The 21,029-nt window shown below is 38.0% G+C and overlaps 1 protein-coding gene across 7 annotated transcripts in view; it reads left to right on the forward strand.

Moving 5' to 3' along the window:
* Window positions 1-19,663, forward strand: part of ACSL1 (acyl-CoA synthetase long-chain family member 1) — a 72,180-nt gene extending 52,517 nt beyond the window's left edge. For all 7 annotated transcript variants that reach the window (XM_040698931.2, XM_046940091.1, XM_046940090.1 and 4 more), the window contains 16 exons: window positions 2,867-2,966; window positions 3,119-3,297; window positions 5,442-5,474; window positions 5,661-5,712; window positions 6,446-6,519; window positions 7,756-7,833; window positions 10,232-10,366; window positions 11,928-12,062; window positions 12,798-12,893; window positions 13,888-13,960; window positions 14,624-14,712; window positions 16,204-16,320; window positions 16,875-17,018; window positions 17,602-17,703; window positions 17,783-17,854; window positions 18,043-19,663. In XM_040698931.2, the coding sequence (XP_040554865.1) occupies window positions 2,867-2,966; window positions 3,119-3,297; window positions 5,442-5,474; window positions 5,661-5,712; window positions 6,446-6,519; window positions 7,756-7,833; window positions 10,232-10,366; window positions 11,928-12,062; window positions 12,798-12,893; window positions 13,888-13,960; window positions 14,624-14,712; window positions 16,204-16,320; window positions 16,875-17,018; window positions 17,602-17,703; window positions 17,783-17,854; window positions 18,043-18,183 (1,620 nt within the window). In that variant the 3' untranslated portion in view covers window positions 18,184-19,663. The remainder of the gene's footprint in view (window positions 1-2,866; window positions 2,967-3,118; window positions 3,298-5,441; window positions 5,475-5,660; window positions 5,713-6,445; window positions 6,520-7,755; window positions 7,834-10,231; window positions 10,367-11,927; window positions 12,063-12,797; window positions 12,894-13,887; window positions 13,961-14,623; window positions 14,713-16,203; window positions 16,321-16,874; window positions 17,019-17,601; window positions 17,704-17,782; window positions 17,855-18,042) is intronic.
* Window positions 19,664-21,029: the final 1,366 nt, after the last annotated feature.

Consider the following 21,029-nt stretch of genomic DNA (forward strand, 5'->3'; position numbering starts at 1 on the left):
TCTGTGCTAAGAGTGCTTTTGGAGTTAGGGCTAAAGGCTGAGCCATTACTGTAGACCCATGAGCCATAGATGCAGCATCTTTTAACTAGGAATTGAAATGGATAACTGACACAATTGTTTGTGTCATATTCCTTTATGGTCTTGAAGCTGCATGCAAAAGATTAGAGGACAGTAATCATTAGGGAATCCAAATCAACTTAATTATTTTCTTCTCTCCTCGGTTGATAGAGCAGACATGCTTGATAGGAAGTTAGTACAGTACTTATTTAATGTTTATCACAACTTGCTTCCTCTTAAAATGGCATTAGAGTACTAAGTAACTGAAAGAGGTTGGAAGTCATAAGGTGTTTAGACCTTTAATGATAAAATGTTTGCACAAAGTTCTGTCATCTTCAGCCATCTTTGTTTTATGTGGAAGAGGCCCTGGACATCAAGATTTTGGATTAGAAAACTAATAAAGGCAAAAATAGAGAATTCTTTGAAACTTAAGGAGACAGACCAGAAGTAGCACAATTAAAGATCATCTAGCAAAGCCAAATAATCTCACAAGCCTGAGACAGCTAAGGAGATGTTTAGATTGATTTAATAGTATCTATCATAGTCTGGCTGTATTTCTAGATTGCTGTTATTAAAAATAGTATGAACTGGTACATGTTTTTTTTATTCTTAAAACTTGTTCATTAAGCTGATTTAAAAGGACTGTATTGCTGTAACCTATGTTTGTGATTAATAGTGTGAGCTGGTACTTGTTGTGGTAGGCTACTTTAAACCAAACCTGTATCAAGATACAAGGATGATTGATAAATCTTGTCTAAAGTATGTTGACCCTTTTCATTGAATTCCAGCAACTGGATTCTGTTACTTAGGGCCACCTACAATGTTGCCATTCAAACAGTTGTACAACACTTTAGATCTCTTCTGATTTTTTTTGTCACTAATTGACCCCTTATGGAACTTTAAAAACAAACAAAACCCTCCAGACACAGCAAATACCAAAAACCAATAAACCAATATGACAAATGATGTTGGACCTTCCTCTCAACTTCTCTTAACTTATTATACAAAAAAGAACCCTGTAGCCTTGTACAGACAAATAAATGCTTTTTCTGGATCTTAAATCTGGTGCTTTGCTTGCATTTTCCTGCTGGAATATTGGTTCTAACAGCTCCTCGGTAATAAACAAACAACTGGGATGTCTCCAACTAGGAATCTTATAGCTTATAGCATTAAGTGGAAGTTTTCCTTTTAGGAAAAAAGAGTGGAGGAGAGATCCAGATGTTAGTGTCACAATAGACATTTGGGTGCAAAGAGAAACTGTTTCTCTTTGTCACAGCTACTACTTTTGAGCTGAAAGATAAGTTCTCCTGTTGTTTGGTCAGTGGATTTTCTGAAGGAGGGGAGGGCATGATGGTGTGGTCTGCTTATATATGACAAAAGCCGAATGCACTTGAGTTGCATTGCTCTGGCAGACTTTGAGTTGGATCAGAAGTGAGCTGGAAAGAATTGCTTAAACCAACAGTTTTAAATCTGGGACTTTCCCTACTGAAAACTACTGAACAAGTGTTGTGACATTCAAAATAGAATCACTAGTCCAGGTTATGTAAAGATTTTTGTCAATGATTCATAGTTTTCAGTTCCAGGAACGATTGCTGGGAAAACCCCCTAGAGTTGGAGTTGAAATCCTAGCATGTTACCTCTTGAAATATTCACTAGAAAAATAAACCTGGATTATTAAAATCTACTTTTATTTTGAGTAACAGGATGACAGAATCTCTTCTGCAAGGAAATAGTGTTTTAGATTGAGAAAACTGCACATTTCACTGTGCTGTTTCCCTTAAGAGAAGTTCACATCCATATCAGGAAAGAAATTGAAACTTCTAGCCTGCTGTCTCTATTCCATACTATCTGCTTGGGGTTTGAGAGACCTGAAGTGTTGAGGTTTAATAGTTCTATTTAAATATGGTTTTAAATTCAGAAGCTAAAAAGGAAGAAAAATATCATGGTGGTCCAGAAAATAGGATGTTGGTTGTCTTGACAGTCACAGCATGCACAAATAGTTGGAGGCTATCATGGGAAGCTTTAACTGTGTGTGGCTTCCAAAGTCTGTTACTGTAGTAGACATACCTACAACAAAAGAACTAAAATTGAAGCTGCTGTATAGCTGCCCCTTCTGGTTACATCTATTATAGAATCAACATCTATCATAGATACCATAAAATGGTTTAGGTTGGAAGGAGCCTTAAGCATCTAGTTCTACCCCCCTGCTGTGGAAGATGGGGTTGCATCCCATCAGATCAAGGATGAAGGTCTTGAACACCTCTAGGGATGGGGCAGGTAGATCCTGTCTAAGAAAAAAATGTTCAGTAGACACCATTACAGCTGATGTAGATGTGCCTGCTTTATCTTTAATGCAGATACAAGACATAGCAGTAAGTTAGCTGGCATTGTACTAATTTTATCAGATATTCTGTTATCTGTATATATTGCATGTCTGGTCCTCAAACGAGATGCAGGTAGTGTACAGGTGAGAACATACCATGTGTATAGAAACTTACAAGTCCTTTATTAATTCATAAATGATAATATAAAGTTTTGAATGCTTCAGTGGCTTCCTTGATAACCTGAAGACAGGAAACAGTATAGTATTCCTAATCAGTTTCCTACTGTTAGTAGGTAAGTTAAAGAGTTAAATAATGCATGTGAAGTGTTCTTTTAAGACTACTTAAAATTGCTCTTAAGGACAGTTCAGTTTCTTTTAGTGAGAGCTTGTCCAAATGAACTTTGTCCTAATAGCATAATTATTATAATGCCACTGAGTCTTAGAAGTTTAAGGAAATGCAGTAACTTAAATCTCTTCTTTTTGCAGTGGGTTATCATTGAACAGAGTTGCTATACATACTCCATGGTGGTGGTGCCACTCTACGATACACTGGGAACTGAAGCAATTACTTACATTGTTAACAAAGGTAGGGCATTTCTAATAGTTCAACAACTGAACGTATGATGGAGCTGACTAAGAACTGATCCGTAGTTGCCTTTAGAGGTCTTCCAGTACTGACTTCTGTAGTATGATCTAGTCTGAACTTGTCACATTGGTAATGTTGTTCTCCTTCATCAGCTGACTTATCGCTGGTTTTCTGCGACACACCTGAAAAGGCTAAACTTCTGCTAACTGCTGTAGAAAAGGGGGAAACTCCAATCCTCAGCACCATCGTGATCATGGAGCCTTTTGGCACAGATCTTTTGGAACGTGGCAAGAAGTGTGGGGTAGAAGTCTTCAGCATGAAGGAAATAGAGGTAAGCGTGCTCAATCTACTGCTTTAATTTCCCATTTACTTGTGGAAGAATAAGAGTCTATTGAACAGATTTCAGGACTAAACAGAGCATATTGCATTCATTTCAAAATACTTAAATGCAAGAGATAGTTACACAAAAAAGGAAAATAACTTGCTAGTGTTATTTCACAGTACGCAAAGTGCCAAAGCATGTATGCAAGGTCCATGTGTAACTTCAGATCTGAACATGAAGCCTTGCATGCATGGGTGGCTGAACTTGATGATCTCTAGAGGTCCCTTCTGACCTCTGCAATTCTGTGTGATTCTGTGATTAAGACTTAACTGTATGCTATGAAAAATACTCCAGAAGTACCAATTTCAAAGAGTTTGTGTAGGCATTCATAATGTAGTGGGGAAAAAAGGCATCTTCTCCTGTACAGTGAATATAGATGTTTCCTCAATCAGGAGAATGATGGTATTATGTTCTAGGGTATGCTTATAGTAATGTTAGGCGGTTGTGACATTCAGGCTTTAGTAGTAGAAACTGTTTTCCTTAGCCTCTTAATGTTCAAGTCTTAATTTTTATTTTTCTTGCTAGTAGTTTGGCTCTTCTGCAATTTTGTTCAGTATCGTCATTATTTAAAGTCTGAGCTGCAAATTACGTAGAATTCATCTTAATCCTGTTTCACAATTTCACAGTATAGCCTGATTACAACTGGAATGCTAGTGAAAGCCTGACTCAATAAGACCCAAGTATCTCCACATAATTGTGCTTGACTTTTGCAGGAGTGTCAGTAATTGCTGGAGGTTTTTGTTGTTGTTGTTTTAAAGGGAGGGGAACCCACAGTTCAGTTTGACTGAACTTGTTCTCATGGCAATCTTAACTGCTAGGTTAATAGAGCCACCTTCTGATAGTGATGCATAACTGCCAGCATGTCATCTTACACTATATAGTTAATGTCTTAGCTAACTAGCATCAGCAAGGCTGCCGGGTTGAAAGATGTAATGCACAGTAAGTGAGTTAAAATGCTGTGGCTCACTGGGAAAAGGATTGTATTACATGGGGGGGACTGCATTAATAGGTTGGTATGCTAAAATCAGCTGCTTTTCTTGAGTTGGGCTCTAGTATATATTTAGTATAGGAGGATACTTCCCACTGAATCATCTAGCTACAGAAAAACAAAACCTAGCAGTAAATACTTAATCTAGATGCTTAAGTAACAACTTTCAGTAACATGTTAAGGTCTTTAGCATGCTGTTACAAGTACGCTTGATGGTTGGGGTTAATATAGTAATAGCTGTAAGAGTGCATAGAGATCTCAGCTGTGTATCAAAAGTAAACATTGGGTCTCATTCAAAACAGACTGTAGGGAAGTAGTGAGCTACTGGTGGCGCTTGAAATGCAGATGCTGTTGTTTTGAGTAGACAGCTATGTTATCATGGTAACAATTTTTTCTGTAATGGCACTGTTTCAAAAAGGCAAGCTTACAGTTTAACTGTTTCCAGATGCTCCTTTTTTTCCTAAACTTTGATGTATGTGGGTAATCTAGGGAGCTGAAAATTGCCCATGCACAAGGAAGGCTAGGGCTAATAAAGGAATGCGTATTAATACTCTTGTGGATTTAGAATGTAAACACAATCACCAAGTTAATGCATTTGCACACTGATGGCAAAACTATATTTAACAAGAAGTCAATTTGAAACTTACCTATGTCCTTAAATATCAGTATAAAAGGACTGTAAATCATCAACGACCCTTCCTGCGGAAACTTCAGTCTTAATCATCACAAGCAGTGATGTAACCTGCAAGGTGCTTACTGAGATGAATACTGCTTTGCTTGTTCAGTGGCATATAGCTTCTGCATGAGGGGTTGGATTTTGTCATTACACTGCTCAGCCTTGAGCTTCTCTCATGAACGGCTGCTGGCTTACTAGCTAGAAGGGGTAGGGTGAATTCTATAAATTCTAGTTATTGTTGTATTTGTAGAACACTAATTCTCTACATTCTTTAAAATGTCCTTTACAGCCTTTGTTCTTCTTCTGTAAGTTTAAATAAAAATGCCTTAACAGGCAGTCTAATGATAGAATGTTATGGTATTTAGTAATGTAAATTACCAAATTTGGTCTTCTAAACTTAAAGCTCTGTGTCTCCCTTCTTTACTGTAGGAACTGGGAAAAGCACACAGACAAAAACCTATAGTAAGTATACATTTAATTCAAACAATTGATTCTGAAGTTGGGGTGACTTGCTAGTTTGGTCTATATAATACTGTCTCCTGTAGCTCAAAAGTAACACTATTTCAACGCTCGTATTTCAAAGTTTTTTGCAAGTCATTTTTTTTTCTAGCAATCTTAACCATAGTAATACTTTCTTAATTCTCATAGCTTCCAAAGCCTGAAGACCTAGCAGTCATCTGTTTCACCAGTGGAACAACAGGTATACCTAGTTACACTCTGCATGATTGATTAACTCAGGAAGCCCTCCTACTTTGATTTCCAAGACTGCTGCAACCTTTTATTTTTTTTGGCAAGTAGCAGCTGGGGATATTTTATGATAAAGATTCTTTCAGTTTTTCCTGATGATCAATACAGAGTTGCAGTATTGTTAGACAGGAGTCTTACACTTTTGGGTTTGGAAATAAGCACTGAAGCTGTATTACTGTTAGGCTCTGGCTCTAACTTAATTGTGTTTTTTGTAGTAGCAGGAATTCCATAGCTCATATGCACTGTGTCCCTCTCACTGAAGAACTGAAATGGAAAGCCAGCTGTTTAGATAACTCACAAATGTGAAGCATATGACAATATACAATACTGGTAGTGAGTAAAAAGGAAGAATACAATGATATTGGTTACACTTCTAAAGCAGATTTAAGAGCAGAGTTGTCTGAGCTCTTAATAGCTGCATCTCCACAGAAATTTTGAATTTGAAAAGCTGATCTAAGAAACATGTTTCTAGAGCATTTGTTCTCTTTATTAAATTGAGTACTTACACGTGAACTTAATACTGTAGTTGGTAGTAGTTTTCTTAAACACATTAGTTAGTTATTTGTCTTTTCTTCAAGGCCCAGGATGGAACTGATTGAAATGCTATTAGCTTGATTTTACTTCTGCTTGGTTACTTAAAGGATCTGAGAAATTCACTGTTGCATACTGATGTGTTTCTTCTTTAGGAAACCCCAAGGGAGCTATGATCACTCATAAAAACATAGTCAGCAATTCTTCAGCTTTTCTGAAAACTACAGAGGTAAACTGCAAAGTTAACATTATGGGATTACTTGCATGGAGGGGAGCAACACTAAAATTACACTAACTTAAGTCATAATATAGTAAGATTGAATTGAAAATGTAACTTGTTAGCGCTGAGTCCGTGCTGGTTCAGAAGTCAACGTTTACCTAAGACCCCTATCTTTTTACTTTATAGGATATGTGAGAAGCTGCATATTTGTGTTAAACCTAACAGATTTTTTTGATTTCCCCATGTATAAATCTATAAGACTTGAATAGTTTTAGTTGCATGGATCTTAGTTTTTTCTTCAGTCAACTCCTCCTTAGTTTCTTATGCATGTAACTCATTGTGGACCAGGAATAGCAACTGAGTACTGCTCTTGAATTAGTACAGGTCTGCTAGCTCTTTTGGGGAATGTTCATCCCCTCCCCACCCCACCAAGCTGTTATTAAATTACTAACTATTAGTCCAGCACAGCTGGGGAACTTGCAACTATGCTTCTACTTGTGTAGATGTGGTGGAAGTTGGGCCATAGGGTAACTCATGAACATCCAAGAGGAACAGTCCAACAGTATGGAAAAAGTCTAGAATAGCATAATTGCACTGCTCCCAAAGCCCAGTTTGCTCAGTTAGAAGTGGGCTGGTGTCTTAATGGGGAAACCATGGGTGGAAGACTATTTAGAACCCCTGGTGGCAAAGTCCTTCTTTACTTAGGATGTTGTAGGGCAGGAGCATGTGGAGAAAAGGAGACTTCTCATGCAGGAGTTCTGGCATACCTACTTTGCATACGCTGCATATAGAATTAATTCTAAATTAAGTAACTGGTCTCATGTTTAGATCATGTGAGGTACTTCTGATATTAGCCTTATGGTAAACTGGACAAATGAACTTTGTGACCTACAGTGAATGTATTTTCTTTTTTACCCCCAAGGACTAACTGCTTTAATCTCCCTCTACACCATCCTCTGCAGTGTGTATAATGGCACTTTATGTATTATGTAGCTTCTCTCAGAACTTGTTTCTATTCATAATCATACATATACATTGTGATAATCTGAACAGTTATTGTACACAGATGTAACACAATTACAGCAATAACTTCTAGTACATGTAGTCTCTTTAATGAATGAGAGACAGCAAAGCTCTATTTTAAACAAAACTGTAGTGTGAGGGCTGTGCTCTAGAGTTCAGGTGCCTGGTTTCATTCTTTAGCTTAAGGAAAATAATCCTCTCTATTTTGCTTAACACTTTCAGAAAACATTTATACCTACCCCTGAAGATGTTCTGATATCATTCCTGCCCTTGGCTCATATGTTCGAGAGAATCGTTGAGGTAGGCATGTTTGTTTCACAGAACTATTAAGAAGCTTATGTTCTCTTACGGAGATCTGTGATAAACAGAGCTTGTTTTTGCCTCTTACACATATGTGAAAACTTAAGATAAAGTTCTGGAAAACATCTCAAACATTACTTTTAGAGCTAGTGTTAGTGAGAAACTGGCTTACTAGAACAAGAGACAATCCCTCCATCTGCTTACTGCCTAGACATCCTTCTAATATAATCAATGCAGCGCTAGAATTCCACCCTATTCTTTGACCTGCAAAAGTTATATAAATATTAATTGTATAATGTGGTGTTCTACTCTCCTAACTAACTCAAAATTAGTTTTGTCTAAGCTTACTATTGCTTCCAATAAACTTGAATAAGAGAGGCATTTTGTTTCAGTCAAGTTTTCTTCCAGGAAATGAAAATAGAATTTGTCATTAAATGGCATTGAAAGCCAAAGTTTTCTTGAATAGTTTTCCTTGCCTGTAAGGCAAACTTGGAGTTTCACTTCTGGGGATGAGAGGATTCAAGGCTGTCTTAATGCTGGTAATTTTATTAGTGGGCTGAAAGATTGTTATGAAGTGATATGCAACTGGAATAAGGTTCCTCAAATATGTCATGTGTAATAAGGCACAGATGTTTAATCATAAACATTAATGGTTCTACTTCAAGTTCAATTAACCCATCTCCCTCAGATGAAATAGCAAACATGAATGTTGAAGCTGATTATTTCCCGGTTTGTGTGAGGGAATATATGGCCTCCATGTAAGTGTGAGAAGATCTATATGTATGTTTTTGTGAGGTGTGGGAATAGATGTAGTCTAATCAAAGTGTATAGATGTCCTTGTGACTTCAACCCTTTTTTCCACATGGTAATGGTTATACTTCAGTGTCTGTTTTACTGATGTCTATCGTCACCAGAAGGTACAAGCTCTGTGGACATCAGCTCTCTTAATTGTGCAATAGAAAAATGTTTTAAAAGATAAAAATGAGATCCAAACATTTTTGTTCTGTATTAGTCTGTTGAGGGCTCTACAGAGTTGCTCCTGACATATGTATCTACATAAGGAGATAAGCAAGAAAGCATTTAGAAGAAAGATAAATTTGTTACTCTTAAGTAGGTATGAATACAGGGTTTGTGAGAAACTGTCCTGAGTGTTCCTCTTGCAAAGCTGGCATTAGCTGATCCAGGCTTCCTAAGGAAACTGGTTAGGGTGTCAGTGAACTTTTCAGGACAAACATGTTCTTGTCTAGCAAAGATGGTTGCTGTCCTCATGCATTTGCTGCTTCTTAGCAGATAGTGTCAAAATACAGGTGAAGAGAAGAGTAACTTGCACATTTTATGCAGAAAAGGTAAAAACCTATGGCAGGGTATGAAGGAAGAAATATTGAGGAGGAGGGAGAAATAAAAAGCTAGTAGGTACAGAGAAACACAAATGAGTAGGGATACTATTAAAAGAATAAATAAAACTCTAACAAAATAGCATTACATCGTAAATAATCTATAATGTTATGGAAAACACAGCAATAATAGCAGGGTAGCAGAGTCCCAGGCTGCATCAAGTGAGGATAAGCCCAAGTGCAGCAGCTTTGGATGCAGAAACAAAGGAAAAAAGCTTACCTTTTAGAAGGCCTCAGGTAGGCAGGGATCTCCAGCAAAATATGCTCACTATATGGATTCTGACTCCACCCCTTCCACTCACTTAGGTATGCTGCATGCACCTGAGTTCCCCTGGGCTGGCCCTGCCTTCCCACCAGGTGCTCAATCACTGTTTCAGGATGTGCCTGACCTACATAGGTGTACTGGGTGGAGCTTCTAGACTATCAGAGAGCATAGAACGCTGCAGGATTAAGTCTGCCTCCATGGATGCAAGTCTAAAATGATGCAGAAATAAGCAGTGGCTCTGCTTACATTTGTCAACAAACATCTTGACAAATGACTAATGACAGATCCTGTTTGCATCCTTGTTGTGGAACAGGAAGGAAAACTGGAGTGCAAGAGAATACTACGCAAGCAGCTCATTGCAGGAATCTGACTTCAATGCAGGATTTTCTAGTACAAATAAAGGCAAAAAAGTTCTCGTATATTTTTTGAATAAGCTTGTTAGATAGTGCTTTGCATCTTTTGCTACCTTTTGAGATTCTGGCACTAACTTATTTAACTGCTTTTTTGGTTAGGGGCTTTTGTGCAGTATTTGTTTCTATCCAAGTCTTTGGCCCATGCGCAACAGATGTCTTGCCATTTGATCTTGCCAGTCTCATTTAATAGTCAGAGAATGCTGCAGAACTTGTCCACATGAGTGGATCCTTCAGTCTGCTCCACATTTAAAAGAAAAGGTAATACACATAGTTGGAATGCATCATACATATTATACGTTTTCAGACATCTTACTTTTCTCTAACAGTGTGTAGTTCTGTGCCATGGAGCTCGGATAGGATTCTTTCAAGGGGATATCAGGCTACTTATGGATGACCTAAAAACACTACAGCCAACTGTATTTCCAGTAGTACCACGACTGTTGAACAGAATGTTTGACAAGGTAAGTTTAAAGCTGAGTCTGGAGCTGTTCAGGGTTTTGAGGGACTTCCTGAAGTCTGTGCTGACATAGCAGAAGTAATTGTTGTGTTCTGGGATGCTGTTGAACTACTGTTCTTCTAAAAGAGCAGAAAGTACAGGGAGTAGTGCTGAATGTATTAAAGCATTTTCAGGCAGCCAGCACTGGCACTGAAAAGTCTGACTAGGAGACTTGGTTCTCTCTAGCTTTATTAAGGGCTCACTGTTTTGCTTTGAGCAAGCTGAAGTCCAGTCTACACCGTGAACTTGAGGCTTAGCATCTGCATGCTGCATTTCTAGTAGCTGACTCATGGAAGGGGGTTTGCAAATCAAGGTCAGGTGTCTGCTATGTTTGCATGGACACGTACAAGTTTCCTACATAGCAGCCAGCAATTTCTAGCAGGGAGAACTACAAACAAGCCAGTCTGAAGTGCTGGATAGACGGTGTGTCAATTGACCTGTTCTCTCCTGTGTTTGCTACTTGCCTTCTCAGTATCTTCTGCAATGGGAATTCAGAAGTAAAGTCTTCCTTGGCCCTTTTTATAGAATATTTTAAATGATCCTTTCTATATACGGATGGTTGACCTCTCTTAGGGTACAGACAGAGGAGCTGAAGGATACAGGTAGGCTGTAGTTGCCAAATAAATGGCAGACCTGTCTATGCTGTCTCTTTCATGAGACTAGAAGAACAGCAAGTATTGTAACACCCCTGTTTAGCCCCAAGAGCAAGTAGCACAGTTCTGATCACTTTGGAAGGGCAGGAAATTCCAAGATCACTTGCAAGGTAGTGCTTAGAGCTTTGCCCCTCATTCTGCTCCAGTGTTCTGTATTGGAATTCTAGAAACAGGGATAAGGCTTGGGTCTCCCTTCTTCTTTCATTGTGTTCTCTTGCTTGTTGTCCATGGTGCTGTGATAATTTCATATTTCTTTGGCACATTTTCAACCTCTCACAGCCCTGTAGTAAGTAGCCTGGCATGTAAAGTTAGCAAGTGGAAAATTAAGGTGGGAAACCCCCTAATGCTGAAGACCTGCTGGGTCTGTAAGTAATTATGCTAATATTGGTTCTAGTCTGCCCTGAAGCTTTCTGGGAACAACCAGAAGGAGCCTTTAAAAATGCTCTGAAAAGCAAGCTTATATGCAAGACAAATTGCTCTTAGGTATTTCTGAAAAGATCTGTCTCTTAAAGAAACCCAAGTTTTATTGAGGTGTGTATGTACTTTAGAACATAACAAGGATTATGCTTAACTGGCATTTCAACCAAGCTAGAATTAAAAACTGATGTTTTTGCTTGCTGATATTTTAATATAATTTGTTCATGAATTAACTTGTTCATGAAAATGTTGTGCCCAGTTGACTGGGAAGAGAATTCAGTGCTGATTTAAATGAACACAAAAGGTAAAAAGGCCAAATCATAAATATCAGAATTACTATGCTTACTAATAAGTTGTTTAATTGCTTGTTTTTCACTGAGTCTTTATGCATGTTAGTATAAGGAGAAAAGAAGTCTCAGACTATTGCACTCTAATTATATATAATCTTTTAAATAGATTTTTGGACAGGCGGATACATCACTGAAGAAGTGGATGCTGGATTTTGCTTCCAAGAGGAAAGAAGCAGAACTCAGAAGTGGTATAATTAGAAACAACAGTTTCTGGGATAAAGTTATCTTCCGAAAAATACAGGTATACTTGGAAGTCTAGGTCTCTATATTATGGATATTGAACCTTTTCTACTGTTGCATTTATGTCTTCATTTTTATCTTGAAAAGAACTCCAAATGTGCCTACTTTCATACAGATTTAGCAGTATGATGTGCTCTTAATACTGGAGTCTGAAGCATCATCATATATCTCATCTACTTTGTAGTTTATAGGTATCACTTTGCAATTGCTGAATTTGATATGGATGGTTGAAGTGTGATATGGCTTTCACGACTCGTTAAAGACTATCTGGCTTCTCAGTAAAATTAAACTCTTGTTCCATTCTTCTTGTTCTTATTGTATCAGATAATTGTATTAGGGGAGTTGCTCTAAAAGTCTGGTGCTTCCTTCTTTAAAAGTGAACACTGTCCTTTGAGGAGGAATGCTGAATGTTAGTACTATGTTTAGCCCCTACTGTCACCTCACTGTTGGTCACTAGAAAGTGTCTGGTATTGTATCTGTGCTCTCTTTCAACTCTGGTAGTACACCACCCTCCTGTGGCTGCTTTTATAGCATTTAGAGTATATGAGAAACCAATAGAAGTCATGCTAAAAGTAAGAACCCTTGCTGCATGGCCATAATTTATATCAGCTTCTGACTGAGTCTGCATTGCAGTGGCACCACAGCTTAGCCTTTGTAGATGCTATGTATTTGATATGCCATTCTAAATCCTCTCTAAAATGCTTTTGGTATCTGCAGTATCTTGTATCTGTTGTAGGCAAGTTTGGGAGGAAAAGTACGACTAATGGTCACAGGAGCAGCACCTGTATCTGCAAGTGTACTGACCTTCCTGAGAACAGCTCTTGGCTGTCAGGTGAGTTTCCTAGCCTTCATCGAAAACCATAATGCTTTTAAGTACCTGATTAAAGACTTAATTTAGAGCACTTCTAGTGATCTGATTATATGGGTAGCTTTCTAGCATTCTTGGAAGCTATACAAGTTCATATTGTCTTCTAGAGATTCTTGTACCTCTGATACTTCTGTCTTCATCTCAAAGTCTTTGTGGTAACTGAAATATTAACGTCTAAACTAAAAGAGAAAAAAGATTCATGGGATGCTGTAAGCAGTAATTAATGTTCTTGGATTAAGTTCCTGGGTCTTGCTGTGCTTATAGAAGTATTCGCAACAGGACCATCCATATCCACGGCAGGGAAGTTGGAACTAGATGATCTTTGCAGTCTGTTCCAACCTAAGCCATTCTATGATTCTATTGATTCTATTGTAGAGAATCTTTTAATATCACATAGTATTGTTGCTTTATAGATGAGAGTGGGTAGAATTAGATTGCTCAATTGCATTTCTCTTCAAAGTCTCTTCCAAGTATGTGCTTTTTTGAGATTAAATCTGAAGAGGCTAAATCTAACAATGGCACAGGATGGAATAAATGTGGTGAAATAGATCTTAGGGGTAGAACAATAACAACAGAGCTGTGATGAGATAGGGATTCTGTTTCTGGCTTTCTTGAACAAACATGTCCTTAAATAATATGAAGTCATTTCTAGTGCCTTTGTTCTTAGTCTCTTCCTGTTGCACTCTGTCACTTTCAGTTCTGATCTATGCAGGTGTCACACATGGCATGTGAAATACTGTGAAATGCTGAGTAAGTATTGGAACTGAGGGTGGAATATTATTACTTGAAAGTGTGTATTGAAATAAAACTTCTTAATATGGCAGTATTCTTTAGAAGATACTGAGGATTATGCTAAACTCAAGCCATCTTGATTAGGAAGAAAGCAAAATACTTACTTTAATGAAGAAACTATATTGAAAAGTAAGAATTCTGACTAAGTGTTGGTTTTCTTTCCTAGTTTTATGAAGGATATGGACAGACTGAATGCACAGCTGGATGCTCACTGTCAATGCCTGGTGACTGGACAGCAGGTATAGTGTTTAATGGTCTACCTGCCTGTTGAAGTTCAGATTGCTATAGAAGCCCCAGCTGTATGATTTTTATCAATTTCACATGTTGTGAAGAATAAGACTATCTTTCAAGTCACGTCAGAAAATCTTGAAATGCTCTTACGGAGTTATTAGTTTTAAATAGCTAGAAAAGTTTGGTAATCCTTTTCTTTCAAAAGGCTTTGCCCTTGTGAGTTGAAGTAGGTGTAGGAGAGAAGAGGTTGTAGTATTAACTTCTAGTCTTGTAGAATAGAAATCTGTTCATAAACACTGGAAATTCAAATGATGCTTTCCAGTGTTGGAACAGTCTCCATTTGTTATCTGTTTTACTTCTAGCTCCCAAACTGTTATAGTCTTTATACTTGAAACTTACTGTAATAGTTCTGCTAATTTAAAATGTCCACAGTCTGGTTATACTATAAAGATAGTGAGCCTGGGTACACAGTTCAGTAAACAGTGTTCTGTGGGTATATGAGAATTTAGTGTGTTAGACACAACAAATTAAAACTATTACTGTGCTGGTGTTGGTGTGGTGTGTTACCAGAAGTTGTTCCTTTTTTTATTACTTTAGTATATGGACAGCTTATTACTTCTAGAATCTCACTAAAAATCCATTCAAGCTTTTAAAGAATGTCTGTTAAATAGGTCACGTTGGAGCACCAATGGCATGTAACATCATAAAGCTTGTTGACGTACAAGAGATGAATTACTTGGCTGCCAAAGGAGAAGGTGAGGTGAGTAACTTCCAAATGTCAAGATTTCTTGGAAAAGAAAAGGAACAAATTGTCTGAGCAAATAACTGATTTGTAGTCACAAATAACCAAAACAAAACGATTGTGCATTATTTGCTTGAGTAGAAATGAATCATTGGATTTTAATTCCCAGAAATGCTGAAGGGCTATCTTTCATTTGTTGGTAGAAGGTTATCTTTTGGCAAGTGGAGAACAGCATTAAGATTCTTTCCTGTTGTGTGTATGACCTAATTGCTGGTTCTCTTCAGCAGTTTATTTTTTGCATCTTAAATATGCTTTAGAAGTATGATTGTTAGAGAAACTGAGTATGTCTTTTCATAGTAAAATATAAATATATATATAAATATATTTTTAAAATAGATCTTCCTCATTGTTTGCTCTTCAGCTTCTATCATCAGCTGGGTTCAGCAGTTCTAGTCCTTCTTTCTGAGAATAAGCTTTCAATATTCTCAGCCCTGTCAGCCTTTCTCTTCGCTCTAATCAGTTATCCACGTTCAAGAAAGAAACTTCTAAGCAGAATTATGTATGTTTATATGCAGATGAGGTCTTAGTGCCAGTTAGAAGGATATAGATAAATGATTTGCTGTCCCTACTGGGAGAAGCTATCACCTACTGCCAGCCAGTGATAGTAGGAGTCATGAAGTTTGACAAAGCAGCTTTTGACTTCTCTAGGACGTGTAGAGGAGAAGTCTACATATCTTTCCAGGTAATCTGTTTTATAGCAAAAGTGACTTAGTTTTTAAAACACGGCCTCAGTTTGGTCATGAATTTGGTACTGTCCCTGCAAGGTTCTCGGGGTCCTCACTAATGCTCTGATCTCCCTCAAACTGACGACACCTTCTGTTCACTTGTACAGTAGTTCAGTTTGCCAGTATGCTTATTTTATGCCAGGGTAAGCACTAAAAATGTTTGGGATGAGTTTTTTTAATTAGTTTCTGAACTATATTAGTAACTTCTTCAAATCTGAGAATTAATGGGCATTAGTCAGTTCCTTGCCTATTTTACAATTGTACTAATTCCCTAGAGTGGTGTTTGACCTAGTATTTGTCAGTCACTATTAATATTTATTACCAATCTGGCCTTGATTTCAAACTGGATTCTCTATCTAACTCTTCCAGGGTCATTCTAAAGTCCTGATGACTATTAGTAATAATAATGTAATCATGTTGGTACTTCTCATAACTTTATGTGCATATTTTTATCATCAGACTCCCCTACACCCAGTTATACCCTAAGATTACTCTTCAAACTTTCTACTTGCAAGAGCTTTTTATTATACTTCATACCAATGGAAAACATCTCAGCCTGTGCCTGCATCAAAAAAAAGCCCGTACAATAAAAAAAAAAAAATCAATTAATATTTTGTTACTGTAGTGGTGGTTGTTGAGAACTGTGGGAGAGAGCATTCCTTACAAAAAATGGTGATTAATCTTCCTTCATAGTAACGTATATCAACACATGGCTGTCTTTCAGGTGTGTGTAAAAGGGCCAAATGTATTCCTTGGCTATTTGAAAGATCCTGAAAAAACAGCAGAAGCTCTGGACAAAGATGGCTGGCTTCATACAGGAGATATTGGGAAATGGCTACCAGTAAGTTAACGTATATAGCTGAAAGGTATTTCAGTGGCTATTAGCAATAACTGAACAACTTTTTTTAAATATATATATATATTTAAAAATACAGTGAATTAAAAAACAAATATGTAACATTATGAGGAGAATTGTTATATATGAACCAACTCTATATCTGGGGCTAAAAATAATAATAAAAACATAGTGTGAGCCTGAGACTGTCTCTAGTTCAGGTTAGATGGGTGCAGAGCCTGTTTTAACTGTAGTTTGACAGTGTTCTGGGTCTAGCACCATTCTCCTGTGTTGTCTGATAATAGCTTCCATCAGTAAACTGTCTTGAATTGTGCACGGCATTTTAAGTTCATGTTAAGACAGAACCTAAGCAGTATTGCTTCTGGTCCGTTCTTGAAAGCTTAATAAAAGGAACTTATTTCTGAAATAAAAATAAGTAGAGGCAAATTCTTGTTCATACGCTTTAATTCTGGGGCATTATGTGATCTGCTGTGATGCGTTGTGTAGACTGGTTATCACTTGAAGTGCCTTTTCTGAGTGGAAATTATTTCTGTCAACAGAACGGTACGTTGAAGATCATTGACCGGAAAAAACACATATTTAAACTAGCCCAGGGAGAGTACATAGCACCAGAGAAGATAGAAAATGTGTATCTGAGAAGTGAAGCACTTGCTCAAGTGTTTGTCCATGGAGAGAGCTTGCAGGTAGGCATTCTTCTGGTAATTTAAAAAATAAACACCAGGGAGAGATGGTAGAAAAGGGTTTTCCTTTCTCCCTGACTTTGAGATTAGTCTTTACACTTTCAGGAGGATCATATGGTTGGAGTTGGAGGAACCTTTCAAGATGATATAGGCTACCCTTCCCTCTGCCATGGTCAGGGACATCTTTCACTAGACCAGATTGCCCAAAGCCCCCATCCAACCTCACTTTGAACACTTCCAATGTTTGGGCATCCATGGCTTCTCTGAGCAACCTGTCCTAGTGTCTTTGTTTATTGTTGCACACTTTAGTTCTCAATCCACTTTGGATTCCACCGGTTACAGAATATGCTTCTAGATCTAGTTTTAGACCAGGTAGTAGAACTGGATTAATTCATTTGGTCACTAAGCACTATATATAAGCTGCTAACAGTGTATGTGTAAACTTTAAGGAAAAAAGTGACATTGTTAAAACTGCCTCCCAAAACCAGGTAGAAAACCAGTAAGAAGCATTTAGGAACCTGCATTGCTTTAAGTTTGAAATGAATAAACAAAACGGGGATAAAAAAGCATTTAAATTTCTTTTTAGGCCTTCTTACTAGCTGTTGTGGTACCTGATCCCGAAACCTTGTGCAAATGGGCCAAGAAAAAAGGATTTGAAGGCACATATGAGAAGCTATGTAAAAACAAGGTGAGTAAATAGCTAAGTAAACAGCTAGCTATTCTGCATCAACTTTTTTGAGCTGTACAATGTATTCTTGTATCCACAGGATGTCAAAAAGCACATCCTAGAAGACATGGTGAGAGTTGGTAAAGAATCTGGTTTGAAGTCATTTGAACAGGTAAGATGCTGATTAGACTTGAGCATCTAATTCTTTAAACAATCTTTAACAATATAGTCAGACTAAGAACTGATTTTAATTTGCATTTGGAAATATTTTAAAGTAATAGTCTTTTTTTATGGTGACTCTATTAAAAACCTCGTGTATTCCAAAGAATGCAGCTTGGTTACTGTCTGTTTCTTTTCCAGGTTAAAGACATTATTGTGCACACAGAAATGTTTTCTATTGAAAATGGCCTGCTGACACCAACACTGAAAGCAAAGAGACCAGAACTACGGAAATATTTCCAGTCGCAGATAGATGAACTCTATGCTAATACCAAAATGTAACAGTGGATTGAGTAAAGTGGCACACATCTGATGTCTACTGTTGGTCTTCATATCTGTAATTTGACTACAGCAAATATAGGGAAGGAAACTGTGCAATCATAAACTTGTACAAAAATGGGATGGGTACTTGCCATAGGAACATTGAAGAAATGGAACACTGCCTTACTGTCAAGTTGTGTTGCATACTGTTTTTATGGTGACCTACAATTTCCAAAAAGAGCCTTAACTATAAATGGTAACTATATATAAGTTATTTAAAACTTCATTGGCCAAAAATGGGACTCTCCTTAACCAAGGAGCTAAGATTTTCTTCTTGCCAGCATGTTTGCTGTCTGCAGTGTATCTTGCAGTTGTCAGTTCAAAAAAAGGATTTGGCAGGTTTGGAAATGCCTCTAAGTATCTTGCCACCTCAGGAGAGTTACTTAGTCTGGGGGGAAGGGAGAGAAAACCCATCAACACAAAACCTTACAGTTATATAGCTGATATTGCATCTTTAATTAGTCCTAATATTAACTGGGGTGAGGCAAGGGTTTCTTCCCTTCTGTATCTACAGCCAGTTCTGAGGCTTACTTTTGTAAGGTAGAAGTCAGGACTCTGTACAAAAGAGACTGATTAATACAGGTTCAGGCTAAACTTGCATTTGGTGACTCTGCACTGGAAGTGTAGAAGCAGTTAATTCAGCAAGTGTAGCCTTCGCTGCATTAACACAATTCCAGAGTAGTGCCTGCCCATTTAGTGGGCAGATTCTAACTCTGGCAAGAACACTAGAAACAAAAATGATCTAAGAGGCTGGGCTATGCTGACTGTCAGGTAAGTATCGCACCTGTACTAGTCACTCGTTTTCCCCATGATGAATGTGGATTTAAAATGTGTTTTTTAAAAAGTGCCAGGTCCTCTAAGCAGAACAGCTTCTGACGTAACCTCCATTTTCTGTGCTGTGTGTATGAGCCACTGAGTATTCTTCATGGAATAGCAGAATAGGTCAGGTAGAATGTTTTTTTTGCCTGATGCTTTGCAGTAATTGGAAGTATTCAGATGTGCCAACAAACAGTGTTGGCACTGGATGGGTATTTGTTCAGGGATAAGAAACAAATTCCCAGATAAACTACAGAACTATTTACCTTTTGTCTCAGAAATCAGCAGAAATAAGCCTTATGACAACATAAGTCTTTTGCTATCCTTAACAGAGTTGGTTTTGCATTAGAACTCATTACTGTTTTTTGAAAACATGGATATATGTAAGATACAAGCACAACAAGGTTTGCACTAAGATTTGTGTGATTGTAATGCACTACTCTGTAGCATAATTTCATACGTGTGTGCAATTAAGGTACACAAATCCAAGTCAACTGTTAGAGCAGTAGTTTGTTACATTGGAATTCAAATGTTTGCTTAGTGTTGGCTATTTCTATGTTTTATAAAACCAAAACAATTTTCAAAACCAATGAAGGAAACCAAAATAAATATTTCTGCATTTCAACTCAGTGAAGTGTTTGTTTAATCAACTGAAGATGCTGCGGACTAACAAGCTGAGGTGCAACTTGGTAATTCTCATGAGCAAACTTTGTTACTACAGCTATACTTCTTAACATAGTACTTACTACAATATAAATGCTGTCTGCAGATGCTTTGTTTGGAAGGTAAATCTGCTTTGATCTCGTATTTATCTGCAAGTTCTTGACCAACATCTGTAAGAAAGATGTCATTATGTAACTTGCCCCATCAGTATTCCTTTAATTTATTTTTGTCATCAATATGGTCTTTGGCACATGATGCACTTGTCACTTAAATTACAGTGGTATCTGTAGCTTTACTAGTTTTGCACTGCTTTTGGGTGGTTGGTGTCATTGTTCCCTTGTGTGTATTTATCCCCACTTCCTCTGTGCATATACTGTGTATCTAGCTTTAATCTGGGGAACAATAGGAAAGAGTTAATGGGCAGACTCTGCAAACCACGGTAGATGAAGCGTCACCAAGGTTATATTTATAGCTGTTCCTCTGCTACTGTCCATAACCATTGTACCATTGTAGACTTGAGTACTTCTGTATGTTCTTTATGCATTCTTTCCCCACTGAACGAACTCTAAAGTGCCTTTTTTACGACAGATTCTATACTGTGTTCAAATGTGTATGTTGCTTGGACAGATAGTGTAGTTGTTTTACCATATCTCATAATGAAAATAGCTGAGGAGCTGAGTCTGGTTTATTTTTCTTACATACTGTCAGCAAGAGCCTTCTGTGGGAGCCAAGCAGCACTATCACCTGTACTATTGCTTGTTGCCTAAAGTCTACCACAGGGAGCTTTGTTGCTATGTCAAACAAATTCTGAGCATAGAGATTATCACATTAGTATTAATTGGTACTTTGCTTCCCAGTTTAGATGGGGGGGGGGGGGGAGGTGGCTGTGGGCAACGACAGATCTTTGGAAAAATACCCGTATCGGTGGATGAAGAGGGCATGGAAAGAGCTCCTCTCCAACGCTTTGGAAACCAGATGGGTTTTGTTCTGTTTGCAAGTGGCTGTGCTTTCTGTGAAGTAGTTAGTAAGGTCCCTAGGATTCTAACTAGTTAGGGTTCCTGGGACCCTGCTTTAGAAGGTATTGGAGTGGGGTCCAGCAGTGCTGCCTGTTTCTAAAGTACCACCGCTTAAGAGCACAGCCAGCAACGAACAACACAGGATTTGCTGCTCCAGCTGGACGCCACTTTTGATGACGTACTGAAAGGACATCGCCCCCTGTTACGGAGGAAATGGGGGGGGGTAGCGGGGCGGTACTGAGGGCGGGCAGTGTTCGCCGCCCGCCAATCCCCTCAGCCGCTCCTTCCCGCCGGGGGGCGGGCGGGACGCCT

Source organism: Gallus gallus, chromosome 4 (genome assembly GCF_016699485.2).
Source record: "Gallus gallus isolate bGalGal1 chromosome 4, bGalGal1.mat.broiler.GRCg7b, whole genome shotgun sequence".
Classification (NCBI taxonomy): Eukaryota; Metazoa; Chordata; class Aves; order Galliformes; family Phasianidae; genus Gallus; species Gallus gallus.